The sequence below is a fragment of the Heteronotia binoei genome, chromosome 16 (genome assembly GCF_032191835.1).
Source record: "Heteronotia binoei isolate CCM8104 ecotype False Entrance Well chromosome 16, APGP_CSIRO_Hbin_v1, whole genome shotgun sequence".
Taxonomy (NCBI): domain Eukaryota; kingdom Metazoa; phylum Chordata; class Lepidosauria; order Squamata; family Gekkonidae; genus Heteronotia; species Heteronotia binoei.
The window spans coordinates 39,258,798-39,274,548 of record NC_083238.1 but is presented as its reverse complement, the minus strand read 5'-3'; the positions used below and the strand labels follow the sequence as shown (position 1 = coordinate 39,274,548).

At 45.1% G+C, this 15,751-nt stretch overlaps 1 protein-coding gene across 1 annotated transcript in view; it reads left to right on the top strand.

Annotated features, from left to right (window-relative positions):
* PDE1A (phosphodiesterase 1A) overlaps window positions 1–15,751 on the top strand; it is a 239,941-nt gene that overhangs the window by 158,497 nt on the left and 65,693 nt on the right. The window contains exon 2 of the mRNA XM_060257025.1: window positions 12,914–13,027. Within this exon, the coding sequence (XP_060113008.1) occupies window positions 12,914–13,027 (114 nt within the window). The remainder of the gene's footprint in view (window positions 1–12,913; window positions 13,028–15,751) is intronic.

Here is a 15,751-nt window from a genome sequence, read left to right as displayed (position 1 = left end):
CCTTGCCCCAACGAGTTCTGACTTGTGGACTGGAGGGAGGAGGCAAGAATGGACAGAGAGGCCAAAATCACTCTGAAAAGAGCCCTCCCCCCATTACTGACAGAAACCAGGGTTTGAAGGCTGGCTGTATTGTTGTAGCTTAGTAACCTGCAGAATCTCCACTGAGACCTCAGAGGGCATTCATTTGTTGAATGTACATGCACTGCTTCTATTCGTTTGGTTTTTACCCCACCCCCATGTTTGTTTGTTTGCTTAAATTTTGATTTTTTTTTCAGCAAATGGAGGCTTCTGTCAGATCTGTAGAAATATCTGTCATGCATGTTTATGGCTCTGTTTTGTGGGATGTAAATATCCACAGATGGCACCATGTTGAGAATTAGATATATTGATGGTAATTTATGGAATAAGAGATTTAAGAATATTTGTAGTTGCATTGTGGGGGGGGGGGACCCCTGAATCCTCTTCTATAAAAGACTAGTTTAACCATATCTGGAATATAGTCTACGGGGGTGCTAAACTCATTTGTTATGAGGACTGGATCTCACATAAATGAGACTAGGTGTGTCATAAAATGTAATGCCAGATAGCAGACACAGACAAAAACAGTTTTAAAAAAGTTTTTTAAAAAAACTTAAAATAAAACATTCTTAAAACATTAGCACTCTTGCAATATTTTGTTTAATTAACAGTCTTTCATAACTGACACATCTTGTTCTGAATGACTGCATCAGAAACTAGAGATGATGTCTGTGCTGTAGCAATTTTGAGTATGCTGTTCAGGTGTTGTTCAGGTGTGTATCTGTAAGTAGCAAACCTACTTTTTATTTGCTCATGGGCGATAGGACCCCTCTGGGGGTCTGATCCTGCCTCTGGGCTGCATGTTTGACACCCCTGAGCTAGAATCTAACATGCTACCAATGGATGCAAAGAAATAATTCACAAGTAACTGTTGTGAATGCTGGGCAATTTGGAAAAATTATAATAAGAGACATTCTTTTGCTTTTTATGAACTGTTGTAAACACCTTTCTCTTTCTCTTTCCCTGCTTTATAAAACAAGTTTGTTATGTAGCACAACATATACAGTACTTATAATGAAAAACTGAAAAGGCATAAAACAGAGAAAAGATTTAAGAAGGGGCGTATCTATTCAGAGTACTGCATAAAAAGATGCGATAGAAATACAAGGAAGGAAGGAAGGAAGGAAGGAAGGAAGGAAGGAAGGAGTTTTTTTGCATTCAAAAGAATTATATGGTTGAAACCTCCTTGGAAAAAACAGAGGGGGGAAAGAAACTTAACCAAAAAAACCAGTTGGTCAAACCTCCTTGTTGCCCAGACATCAAACGTTCCCTATTTGTGGAAGGAAAAGCAGCATCTATGGGAGAAGAGCTTCCTCCTTGCCCTCCAGTTTCCCCTTTTCTAATTTTCTATTTTTCTCTTATACTTTGTGGCTCATATTCAAAGGTCCAACTGACTGATCTTTTGTTTTCATAAGCTCTGCATTTTGACATCAAGAATGAACTGCCAAGCTACAGAATGCATTGCGTGTTCGTTAGGCTTAGAGGTTGGGCCTAGGCCAGCGCACAGACAAAATATTAATGGAGGGAAAGTCCGACATAATATAAAAATAGAGCTCACAGTAGGGGGAAGGCTCTGTGACTTTGCATGCCGGGTCAGCCCCCAGCATTTCCACTTTAAGGGTCTCTGGCAGCAGGTGCTGAGAGAAAGAGCTGTATCTGCCAGAAAACTGTGGGCAGAGTAGCTCTTAAGGAACTTACAATTTCCAGGCCCACCATTACTTCCAGTATAATGTCTTGAAATCTGCAAAAAATTAAATAAAGCATCCTGCAAGCAACAGACTTTGTAGATACTTCATCTTCTACTAGAAGAACAATTTAAAATTGAGTGGGTTTTCTCTTAGTTAATCATGCGCTATATCAGGGGTATTAGTCTGGTGTGGTTAGGCATGGATCACTGAAGTGACTATGCCATAAAGAGGACATAGTTTTTCAAAGCTTTCCAAAGCACAGCTTTGTCCAAATTAAAAACAAGGATCAGATCTACCAAGATGGGTGGAGACCTCCCACCTCTCCCGCCCTCTCTGAAAAAACCTCCAAGTCAGAAGTGTGCAGCTGTGTTTTTGTAAAGCAAATGCACAGTACAGTCTCAGCATGACAAAGGCAAAGGAACAAAGATCCCGTGAAGAATTCCACTGGGTCCCGCAAAATTGGGTGGACATTGGAGTTCACTAAAGACACAGAACTGGTTCAAATGTGCATGTTTATCACTTGGTGATAGCTTGATGTGCCAGTTGGCTTTATGAACTACCATGGGGGAGGGGGGGAGAGACTCCACACTAATTACTTAGCATTGTGTAAAATTAAGTGCGGAGTAATCAAACGATGATAAATGTGCATCCGTGGATCTCTATGAACTCATGAAGTTGCCTTATATTGAACAAGACTATTGGTCTCTCAAGGTAAGAATTGTCAGCATACACTACTAGCAGCTCTCCAAGGCTTCAAGCAGAGGTCTTGCACATCAGCTACAAACTGAGATGCTAGGGATTGAACCTGTCTGCATGCAAAGCAGATGCTCGGCTACTGAGCCACAGCCACATCACTGCATGTATGGGGATTTCCCCCCCAGGTGATATCAGTGGAGGCAACAGCAATGTTCACGTACAGCTGATTCCTTCCCCTCTGTTGAACTTAACAAGAAGAGTGATTTACACATGACCCAATGTTAACAATGTTGGCTTGGATCCAGACAGGGGACCTCCACAATCATAACACAAGAACATCAAAGAAGCCATGTTAGATCAGGCCAATGGTCCCTCCAACACTCTGTGACCAAAACCAGGTTTTTTTGTAGCAGGAACTCCTTAGCATATTAGGCCACATGCCCCGACGTAGCCAATCCTCCTGGAGCTTACAGTAAGCCCTGTAATGAGAGCCCTGTAAGCTCTTGGAGGATTGGCTACATCAATGGGTGTGGCCAGTATTCCCTCTAAGCTGAGTTAGTGTGAGCTAGCTCACAGTTTTTTAGCCTCCAGCTCACACATTTCTGTCTTAGCTCAGGAAAAGTGGCCCCAGAGCAAGCTAATCTATGCAATAGCTCACAACTTTAATACCAGTAGCTCACAAAGTAGATTTTTTGCTCACAAGACTCTGCAGCTTAGAGGGGACATTGGGTGTGGCCTAATATGCAAAGGAGTTCCTGCTACAAAAAAAGTCCTGGCCAAAACTCAAGTGCCATCAGGAGGTCCACCAGCAGGGCCCCATTATGAATAAGGGAGTTGGGGGAACCAGTGAAAATTGACTGCCTTCTCCTTCCATCTGCATAAATCCTCCATTGCATTCCAGACTGTGTTTTCCTAACACTCTGATTTTCTGAAGGCATTTGGCATTTAACAAGCTGAAAAACTACACTGGGTTCTTCTATGCTGGAGTAAGTTGACAATGCCAGAGCATTAGAGAGACCTTGTCTAATTTTTTAATACTGCATATATAAAAGTTAATCAAGTTTGTCAAATATTGAGCTAAGGTTTAAAGAAGTCCTGGAGGAAGACCTTGGGGCTTCATTATTTTCAATTAATCCTCATTTTATGTGCCGCTACTGTAACTTCATTTTTCACACAAGAGGCAGAAACGTAGAACTAATTTTCTCAAAGGAAATTACATGACCACTCAAGCTGGATCTCATTTAAATGCATTTCGCTGCCCCAAAGCTTGTATAGTATTAATACATGAGCATGAACAGAGACCTACTCATAGCAGTGCGAATGAAATCATACTCAGAGTGATTCTCATCTATTAAATGCCAAAAAATTATATTATTCTAACAGTAAAGAGAAAAAATCCTGGCCAGAACCTCAGAATGGAGAGAATGTAAAGCTTAGAAATGTTTAATGAAGGAAACTATTTCTGGGTTAGGAATAAGAACATAAATGAAGCCATGTTGGATCAGGCCAATGGCCCACCCAGTCCAACACTCTGTGTCACACAGTAGCCAAAAAAAGCAGGTGCCATCAGGAGGTCCACCAGTGGGGCCAGGACACTAGAAGCTCTCCCACTGTGCCCCCCCCCCAGCACCAAGAATACAGAGTATCACTGCCCCCAGACAGAAAGTTCCATCAATACCTTGTGGCTAATAGCCACTGATGGACCTCTGTTCCATATGTTTATCCAATCCCCTCTTGGAGCTGCCTATGCTTGTAGCTGCCACCACCTCATAAATCTAAGAGTGTAGCTTAGTCAGAGAAAGCCATTTGCAGAGGTTGCCCCAGCTAGTTTAAGCAAAGGCTACTGGCATGCCAGGCAACAATTGCTTTGTTAATTTGAGTTATTTATGAGTTACTTCTCCATGTATGAAGCTTGAAGCAGAATATTTGCTTATTATAACTGCAGTATCATTGTCTGTAATACAAATGCAATTCTTATATCTGTATAATTTTATATCGATGTGGATAATGGAAATATGGCTGGCCCACAAGCCAGTCACGAAAGCAGGCCATTCCTAGATAATGTTTGGATCTTTCTATACTTGGATAACTCTCTGGGGAATGCATATATATATCTCTCGGCTTGGCTTCGCGAACGAAGATTTAAGAAGGGTGCAATAGTCCACGTTTGCTGCAGGCTCGCTGGTGGCTGACAAGACCAATGTGGGACAGGCAGGTCCGGCCACAGCGGCTGCAGGGAAAAGTCTGATTTAGGGTTGGTCCTGTAGCAGTGCGATTCTTCCTCAATCTCCTTTTGTCCTCAAGACCAGCTATGCGTGCGTTCTCAAAGGAAGAGACAGCCTGGTGGATGGTGTGCCTCCATGCTTTGCGATCTGAGGCTAGGTCAGACCACTGGTGATGGTTGATGTGACAGGTGCTAAGGGATTTCTTCAAGGAGTCCTTGTACCTCTTCTTCGGTGCCCCTCTATTTCGATGACCGGTGGAGAGTTCGCCATACAGGGCAATCTTGGGAAGGCGGTGGTTTTCCATCCTAGAAATATGCCCTGCCCAGCGCAGCTGCGTCTTCAACAGCAGTGCCTCAATGCTGGTAACCTCCGCCCGCTTGAGGACTTCAGTGTTGGTCACAAAGTCACTCCAGTGGATGTTGAGGATGGTGCGAAGGCAGCGCTGATGAAAGCGCTCAAGGAGTCGCAGGTGATGACGGTATAAAACCCACGATTCGGAGCCGTAGATGAGGGTTGTCATCACAACCGCTTTGTAAACATTGATCTTTGTGCCTTTTTTCAGATGCTTGTTGCTCCACACTCTTTTGTGCAGTCGGCCAAATGCACGGTTTGCCTTTGCCAGCCTGTTGTCAATCTCCTTGTCGATCTTGGCATCTGAGGAGATGATGCACCCCAGGTAGCTGAACTGCTGGACTGTCTTCAGAACTGATTCACCCACAGTGATGCAGGGGGGGTGATAATCTTCCTGGGGTGCAGGCTGGTGGAGAACTTCTGTCTTCTTCAGACTAACTTCTAGGCCGAATAGCTTGGCAGCCTCTGCAAAGCAGGACGTCATATGCTGCAGAGCTGATACTGAGTGGGAGACGAGTGCAGCATCATCAGCAAACAGTAGCTCTCGGATGAGTTTTTCCATTGTCTTGGAGTGTGCCTTTAGTCGCCTCAGGTTGAACAGGCTGCCATCGGTGCGACAGCGGATGTATACACCGTTGTCATCATCTAGATCTACTGCGGCTCTTTGAAGCATCATGCTAAAGAAGATCGTAAAGAGAGTTGGCGCGAGAACGCAGCCTTGCTTTACACCTGTGCCTATTGGGAAGGGCTCTGAGAGGTCGTTGCAGTGTCTGACTTGGCCTCGCTGGTCTTCGTGTAGCTGGATGATCATGCTGAGGAACCTTGGGGGACATCCTAAACGTTCCAAGATTTGCCACAGGCCTTTCCTGCTAACGGTATCGAAAGCTTTGGTAAGGTCGACAAAAGTCACATACAGAGCCTTGTTCTGTTCCCTGCATTTCTCTTGGAGCTGCCTGAGAACAAATACCATGTTGGTGGTGCTCCTGTTAGCTCTGAAGCCGCACTGGCTCTCTGGAAGGAGTTCTTCTGCAATGGCGGGCACCAGTCTGTTCAGGAGTATTCTGGCAAGGATTTTGCCTGCGATGGAGAGCAGGGTTATCCCCCGGTAGTTGGAGCAGTCTGACTTTTCCCCTTTGTTCTTGTATAGGGTGATGATGATTGCATCGCGAAAGTCCTGTGGTAATTTGCCTTGTTCCCAGCAGGTGACAAGTACTTTGTGAAGTGAGCTATGTAGTACTGTGCCCCCATGCTTCCAGATCTCTGGTGGAATTCCATCAACTCCCGCTGCCTTGCCACTTTTCAGTTGCTTGATGGCTTTAACAGTCTCTTCTAGGGTGGGGATCTCATCCAACTCTGTTTTCACCGGTTGAAGTGGGGTGAGGTGGATTGCTGAATCTTGAACTACACGGTTGGCACTGAAGAGAACCTGAAAATACTCCAACCACCGGTTCAGTATGGATGCCTTGTCTGTGAGGAGCACTTGGCCGTCTGCACTATGCAAGGGACTCTGAGCCTGATATGATGGACCATATACTGCCTTCAGGGCTTCGTAGAACCCTCTTAAATCACCAGTGTCTGCACACAGCTGGGTTCTCTCTGCAAGCTTGGTCCACCACTCGTTCTGAATGTCTCGAAGCTTGCGCTGGAGGTTGCTACATGCAGCGCGAAAGGTTGCTTTTTTCCCAGGACAGGAGGGCTGAGCAAGATGTGCTTGGTAGGCAGATCTCTTTTTTGCCAGTAATTCTTGGATCTCTTGATTGTTCTCATCAAACCAGTCCTTGTTCTTCCTTGTGGAGAACCCGAGGACTTCTTCAGAGATCTGCAGGACAGTAGTTTTTAGGTGTTCCCAGAGTGCTTCTGGAGAAGGGTCTGTGGGGCAACTGGGGTCCTCAATTCTTGACTGGAGTTTTGCCTGGAAGGCAGCTTTAACTTCAGCTGACTGGAGGCTGCCAACCTGAAACTTCCTCCGAGGGATACCTCCTCTCCTGGGTGTGGGTTTAAAGTGAAGACGGAGATTGCAGCGTACAAGACGATGATCCGTATGACATTCTGCGCTGGGCATTACTCGGGTGTGTAAGACATCTCGAAGGTCTCTCTGGCGCACCAGAATGTAGTCGATAAGGTGCCAATGCTTGGACCGTGGGTGCATCCAGGTTGTCTTCAGACTGTTCTTCTGCTGGAAGATAGTGTTGGTGATGGTGAGCTGGTGCTCCATGCAGAATTCTAGTAGGAGGCGCCCGTTGTCATTGCAGTTGCCAATGCCGTGTTTGCCAAGTACTCCTTTCCAGGCTTCCGAGTCTTTACCTACTCTGGCATTGAAGTCGCCAAGGATGATCACCTTGCCCTCTGTAGGGGTCTTCCGTACGAGGTTGCGTAGATCAGCATAGAACTTGTTCTTTTCTGCAGGATCTGCTTGAAGGGTTGGGGCATACACACTGAAGAGTGTTGCATGCTGCTTGTTTTGAAGTGGGAGGCGCATGGACATGATGCGATCTGAGTGACCTGTTGGCAGGTTTTCGAGTTTGGAGGCAATGGAGTTCCTGACCATGAAGCCAACGCCAGAAAGGCGGCTCTCAGCCTTTGACTTACCCGACCAGTAGAGGGTATAGCCAGCACCGTGTTCTTGAAGACTACCTTCCTCAGGGAAACGGACCTCACTGAGAGCTGCTATGTCGATATTCAACCTGAGAAGTTCGTGGGCAACTAGAGCAGAGCGTCGTTCAGGGCGACCACTGCCTACTGTGTCAAGCATGGTTCTGATGTTCCAACACGCAAGCTTTAGTCTTTGCACACTTTGTGAGGCAGGTGCATGCCTTTTCTTTGTTGTTATTTTTCGACCGCAAGTAAGGATGCCCGTTGACCGCGGCTAGCCAACTGGGGTGGGGGAGACGAGCTTTGTTTAGGCCACCTTTTCTAGTCCCCTCTCCGTGTGGAGCAAGCAGTGCTGTCCCTAGATAAGGCTGCTTGGTCGTTCAGGGTGCTGCCGAAAAATGCTTTCGTCTCCGGGTTAGCATTAGGCGACCAATACCCTGAACCGCCTACATGCAGGATCGGGACTGTGGCTTCCAGTGGCACCTTCCACCTGCCGTTTCGCCCCTTGCCCATCGCTGCAGGACTTGATGCGTTGTGTGTTGTGTGTGTGGATATGCCCTTCAGTCCTGCGCAGAGGAATTTTTTAGGTGAAGCGCAGTGTGCGCGGTACTGGCTCCACCCTTTCACCTGGGGTCATCTGCCATGGCCCAGTAAGCCGGGACGCCGGCAGCGAGTCCTCCAGGTGGTAGGTGTTACATTAACGAGCTCTATCTGCCCAGGTTTGATGTTAGAGTTTTCCTTCTCTTAGGCTGGCGAGGTTGGTGGGCCCAGCCTGCCCATCCGGTTATACCGCCGGACATTCGGTCGCACCATGACGTAGCAAACTCTGTGAAAACGGGGGGGGGGGGGGGGACCAGCGAGAAGGTGTTGCTACGGATGCAGTAATGCAGGAGAGGCCATTGCAGTGACCATCTGCCAGGCATAGCCAGACAGTGACCACGCGGCGTTCACTACACCGGGAGAGGAGAGGCTATGTATTGCGCATGCACTTTCCCTGGGGGGGTAGGATTCCCAGAGGGAGCCCACCCCCCACCCACCCACCCATATATATATATATATATATATATATATATATATATATATATATATATGTATGTATGTATGTATGTCCACCAGTGGTGGACCTCCTGATGATATATATAATTTGTATTTATGTTATATTTATATCCCGCCCTCCCCTAACGGGCTCAAGGCAGCTAACAACAGTTAAAAGCAACATATAAGGTTAAAAGATATGGTTTTAAATGCACTGCACCTGCAAAAACTCTCAGGAAGGGGATATTGAATTCTCCTCTCCCCTGCTGGTCCCTGGCCCCCCCCCCCTCTGTGATAAATGGTGACTTGGGACAGACTCAATCTATGGTGCATTTTCTGTTCCAAGCCTCCCCTTTGCCACTGCCAACTAAATGATGGGGTGCTGGACTCAGAGCAGAAAGTGCACTGCATGCACCTTTGCTTCTGGCTTCCCCAATCATCTGGCCAACAGTGGGTAGGGTTGCCAGGTCCTACCTCGCTACTAGCTGTGTGGGATCCTGGAGTCTTCTGCCACACGTGAGAAGATGTCACTCGGAAGTGACGTCATTGTGTAGCTGACATTGGGTGCAACTCACAGTTTGCCCAAAGCTGGAACATCATCATGTGATGTCCCCAGTGTGATGATGTCACTTCTGAGTGACATCATCATGTCGGGGGATGTCATGCAATGATGTTACTGTTTGGGGGTGGGACTTCCCCAAAGACTGGGGGATCCACTGGCCGGACTGGGGGTCTGGCAACCCTAGCAGTGAGAGAGGGAGGTGTGACACAGAAAGAAAAAGCAGAAGGCTGCAGATTTATACCCCGCCCTTCTTTCTGAATCAGAGACTCAGAGCAGCTTACAATCTCCTATATCTTCTCCCCCCACAACAGACACCTTGTGAGGTGGGTGGGGCTGAGAGGACTCTCCCAGCAGCTGCCCTTTCAAGGACAAGCTATGGCTGACCCAAGGCCATTCCAACAGCTGCAAGTGGAAAAGTGGGGAATCTCCCAGATCCGCACACATAACCACTTAAGTCCACACACTTAACCACTACACCAAACTGGCTCTCCTAGCAGTGGGAGAGGGAGGTGTGACATAGAAAGCACACAGGTGATTCTTTCTGCTCCAAGCCTCTGTTCCCATGCGTTGTGTATGTGGACTCAAGTGAGAACTGACTTGGGTGTTCCTGCCTGGCTCATTGGAGCCATATGAACGGAGCTTGGAGACTTGGGAACAATGGGCAGCAGGATCCAAATACCTGCTGCCCTGCACCAATCACAGGCCCCCTGCTGGTTTGAATGATCCAATAGGGTGCTTGCACGGGAACCCTGAGTTGTATATAGTTGGCCCCGTTGGCCCAGTTCGGCAGTCTTGGGACTGCAGGCTACCTTATGCTGTACTTAATAAAGAACTGATGATCACTACCTCTTCCATGCCCCTTTCATGCATTGGACCCACTGTACTATACCATGCCACTGCCAAAGAGATGATCAGGGGCTGAGGCTTAGAGCAGTAAGTATGACCACCATGCTTTCCACTTCAAGTCAACACAGTGTGGCAAGAGCAACATATTTTTGTTGGAGTTTTGATGTCTGCCAGTTTGGTGTAGTGGTTAAGTGTGCGGACTCTTATCTGGGAGAACCGGGTTTGATTCCCCACTCCTCCACTTGCACCTGCTAGCATGGCCTTGGGTCAGCCATAGCCCTGGCAGAAGTTGTCCTTGAAAGGGCAGCTGCTGTGAGAGATCTATCGGCCCCACCCACCTCACAGGGTGTCTGTTGTGGGGGAGGAAGGTAAAGGAGATTTTGAGCCGCTCTGAGACTCTTCGGAGTGGAGGGCGGGATATAAATCCAATACCTTCTACCTTCTTCTGCACTTGCATAGATGTCATTCATTTGTTTTTGTTTTGTTTTTAAGAAAACCCCTCCCTTTTTAAAGTTTTAATTTTGGTTTTTGGTTTTTTGCAAACCTACCCCAGAGTTCGTTGAATCATTGACTTTTTCTCTTCATGGCCCTGCTGCGCAGATATGTTTTAATCTATGCAATGAAGCCAAGTTCAGAATTAGTTATATGAGAAATATGTTCCAAAGGGGAGGGAAGTCCCCCCCTAAAAAACAAACAAACAGCCTGCTAAGGACTTACTATAAATCAGGAGAATGGTTTGCTGAGTGCATTTGAGAGTGAAGAAAGCGAGACAGGGGTAACTGGGTTCAAGCCCTGAAACCTTATACTATCAAGTAGGTGGAGATTTTAAGGCAGAAGCATTTCAGCATTTTCATATTTCCATGCTCTTTCCTGGGCCTCCAGTTTGTCCCACTATCTTTTACCTTTGTTCTCAGAAACTGTATCTTATACTTTCCCCCTACCTGTAGTGTCTAAAAACATAACATGGGTTTTTTTTATAAAAATCCCCCAGATATTTGCATAAATGGGCCTTGAGCCTCCTCAAAGCCAATATGACCACTAAAGAAACTGTGGTCTAAATGCCTTACCTGGAAGTCTCAATTACATGTACTCCCCTTCTTTTTTCCCCCAAAGTCAATACAGAAGATTCACAAGGAGAAACTTCACTCCCCCCCCCCCCCCGCAGAGCTGCAGAGCTCTCCTTGTTCCTGACCAAAACAAACAAATGGGGAGCCAAAGAGTTCAGGTTATTGTTATCAATAACAACAGTAAAATGCTGAAGCAATAGCAGATGTTGTAACTTTAAATAGATTCAAACACAAACAATGGGAAACACCTGAACATCTGAAGAAGTGTGCGTGCCTATGAAAGCTCATACCTTGAATAAAACTTCGTTGGTCTAAAAGGTTCCACGGGATTCGGATTTTGTTCTGTTGCTTCAGATCAACATGGCTGCCCACCTGGATCTATTAAGAGAAATACCTGAACATATACAGATGTTCAGATACAATTTAGAGAAATTTCTCTCCGGAGTGTGAACTGGTATTTAAGACCATATCTATTGTTTGCTTGAAAAATGATCGCTATCATAATGAGTGCAAAATACTTTGAAGAAGCACATCTATTGCATCTGAAGGTTTAAGCAGGGGTGGCTAAACAGGCTCGGGAGCCACATGTGGCTCTTTCACACATATTCTGTGGCTCTCAAATCCCCCAGTGCTCCATCAGCTGACTTGGAGAAGGCATTTCTCTCTTTAAATGCATTCTCCAAGCTAAGCCAATCGCAAGTTTAAGCAAGTTTGGCCACCCCCGGGAGCCAGTTTGGTATAGTGGTTAAGTGCACGGACTCTTATCTGGAAGAACTGGGTTTGATTCCCCACTCCTCCACTAGCAGCTGCTAAAATGGCCTTGGGTTAGCCATAGTTTTAGTAGAAGTTGTCCTTGAAAGGGCAGTGCGGTAAGAGCTCCCTCAGCCCCACCTACCTCACAGGGTGTCTGTTGTGGGGGAGGTAGAAGAGATTGTAACTGCTCTGAGACTCTGATATTCAGAGTATAGGGTGGGATATAAATCCGATATCATCACCATCATCATCATCTTCTTCTTCTTCTTTATAGTATGTATGTCTTTGTGAATTATGCTGCAGAACCCTTTTCACTGTGAACCAGCCATCTCACTCAGTATCAGAGATTTACGTAGGTTTCGTTCTCACTGTGACAGTGTCTTTAGGATAATACTTTTACTTCTCCTCAGTTGCACTGGTAGGCAAGTGATCAAATGGGAGAAACATAATGGATATACCGTTGAGCAGGGTTGAAGAAACATGCTGCCTCACTCTAGTATCTCTGTCAGTTGTCCTACAAACTGTTGTTTGTTGGGGTGTGTTTGTGCTAAACTGGGACTCTAAAGTTTGGTTTGTACCTGGCTTACTAACTGTCATGATGTCCGAATGCAGAAATCTCAGTTTATTAAATAGCACTGTCCACATCAGCTTCCTTAATACAGAGAAGGTATTATAGAGCGACAGAAAACCTTGGCAGTCCAGCTGTATTTAGTTATTAGTGATGCTTTCTAAGAATGTTCACTCCGTCCTTTCTTCTGCCTTCTCTCCTTAACCCTCTCTCTACTGAGCAGAACTTTACCTCAGAGACTTCAGCCTTTCCCAAAGGGAAATTTAAAAGGCAGCGTGACAAAAAGAGCTTGCTTAAACCTTGCTCTTTTCCCTCCCATCTGCTAACAGAAGCGCAGTGGTTCCATAAACAATGTTGTTAGAGTCAAAAGCAGTTCACATGTGGTAAAAGATGAACGTTGTATTTCATTTACCTGACTGTGTAATGATCTCAATTTTTCTTCCTCTCAACAGATTAAGATGTTTAGTGAAGCAGCTGGAGAAAGGTGACGTTAATGTGGTTGACCTAAAGAAGAATATTGAATATGCAGCATCTGTATTGGAAGCCGTATATATCGACGAAACAAGGTAAGTTTTCAGAACCATTGACTAATCAGCCTTGAAACACACCTGTATGTTGTTGTTGTCAGGGATGGAATTCTAGCAGGAGCTCCTTTGCATATTAGGCCACACCCAAAAGAGCCTTCTAAGTCCTTGGAGGATTGGCTACATCAGGGGTGTGTGGCCTAATATGCGAAGGAGCTCCTGCTAGAATCCACCCCTGGTTGTGGTTGTTGTTATTTAACCAAGTCCATCAAACATTCAGACAGATATTCCTAAATCATATCAGCTCTGCACAGGAAATGATAATAACAGTTAAGTTTTTGAAAACTATCCTTATAGTCTTATTGGGCTTGATTTATATCAGTCTTAAAAGTTCAGGAACATGATATTTAAGACATTTTAAATTCTAGGTCTGCTTCTAAGAGCTGGCATAGAATATTGTTTGATGTTCCCTCTAAACTGCAGAGTCTTGTGAGCAAAAATTCTACTTTGTGAGCTCCTGGCATTAAAGTTGTGAGCTACTGGATACATTTTTGTGCTCTGGGGTCATCCTTCTTGAGCTAAGACAAAAATTTGTGAGCTGGAGGCTAAAAATCTGTGAGCTAGCTCACGTTAACTCAGCTTAGAGGGAACACTGTTTGAGACTACTTTCACACGTCGCTCCAATGCAACTGCTGACGTACTTTTATTGTTTGACAATACCAAAGTTCAGAAGAGCTTTTACTTTGGTAACGATAGATGCCCTTCTTTTGGTGGTCTTGGAGGGCAGATATTTGAAAAGTGCCATATTCAAATCAAACATGGAGATGCTCATAAGACAGTTTGAAACAGTATTTAATGATTTCAGGGCCAGTTTGATTAGTCTTTTATTTTAAAATACCAGAAATGAGCTGTTGTGTATGTGGACTTTATGTTTCATGTGTGTGGGTAGTTCCTGCCTGGCTCACTGGAGCCTTAAAGACTGAGCTTGTTGACTAGGAACAATGGGAAGTAGGATCTAAATCTCTGCTTCCCTGGACCAATCACCAGCCCCCTGCTGATTCAAATGACCCAATGGCATTCTAGCATGGGAACTTTGGGTGTGTATAAAGTTGGCCCCATTGGCTTAGTACAGTAGTTTTCGACTGATTTCCCACTCACCCTACACCCCTCTGATGTTCCTCTTTTCAGCGCGGCGTCCTTCCGATTTCCCACTATCTGCCCCAGGGCTTCAGTTTGCTTCAGCATTTTTCCATGGCAAAGAGAAACTGATTTTTAGCGGTTTCTTTTTGCTGTGCAAAAATGCCGATGCAAGCTGAAACCCCGGGGCAGATAGTGGGAAATCGGAAGGATGCCATGCTGAAAAGAGGAACGTCAGAGCAGCGTCGGGTGAGTGGGAAATCAGTTTTAATCTGTCTATTACCATGCTGTAATCACAATAAAGAGCTTTGGTTCACCGCTACCAAGTCTCCTCATGCATCGAACCTACTAACATGACCAGTGAGGCATTTGATGATATGAGGGCACAGGTGATGTAATTATTATCAGATATAAATTATTCTGTTACTCCTTCTGTAGCAAAATATATAGGGTTAAGAAGAAGAATACTAAGTGAGGCATTACTTTATTTTATATTATTTTCTGCTCAAGGCTATTTCTGTATGAGCAGTAATGACAGAAGGACAGACGGACAGGTAGATAGATTGCTTTCGCACAAGCTGGATAATGTACTTTCAATACACTTTAGGACAGGGGTGGCCAGACCGTGCCTTAGAAGCCACATGTGGCTCTTTCACACATATTGTGTGGCTCTCAAAGCCACTACTGCCCTGTTGGCTGGCTTGGAGAAGGCATTTCTCTCTTTAAATCACATCTCCAAGCCAAGCCAAGCCAGCTGGCAGCTTGGAGAATGGATATAAAGTTCAAGTTGCTTTCTTTCCATCTCTCTCCCATCCCACCCCGCGTCTATTTGCTTTCTTTCCTTCTTTCTGCTTGCAGTTCTCAAACATCTGATGTTCATGTCTTGTGGTTCTCAAACATCTGATGTTTATTCTGTGTGGCTCTCATGTTATAAGCAAGTTTAGCCACCCTTGCTTTAGGAGTTATTTGCAAGTGGATTTTCCCTTTTCACCCAGAGAAATCTAGTTGCAAATGAATGCTAAAATGCACTGAAAGTGCATTGTCCACTGTGTGTGAACCAGCCATTGAGAGCAACCTCTGAACCAGAAAAGCCCTGGTTTTGAATCTTGCCTCTGGCATGACTTTACTAGATGGTCTTGAGCAAATTCTCTCTATCTTAAATGTGCTGATAATATCACTGACCTACTTTATAAACTCATAAGGAATGAGTCTATCTGAAGTCCTGTGAACACTCAAAACACACTACATAAATACAATTGTTATTCAGTTTACATGTAGAATATTAGATTATCTTCAGCCACATTACAGGGTCACTGTTTCTGTGACCTGCATTCTCCATTCAAGAGATTAAGGTACATTTATTTGAAGAGAATGGGTACTCTGTGTAGTTCAGTTAGACGGCCAATGAATAATCTCTCCATACATCTTTGAAAAGTTAGTTTTCGCATCGCTATAAAATGTAGAAAGTAATCCTTGTTGCCAAGACTTGTACAAACTGGAATTTTATTGAATCTGTTTCACAGTTGATTTTTTAATGTGTTCCATTTTGACTACTTTTAGATGGATATGTAAGTGAAACTATATCTAGTGCGAGACCAATTTCCAATGTGTTTACCTAAGTTTTAAATT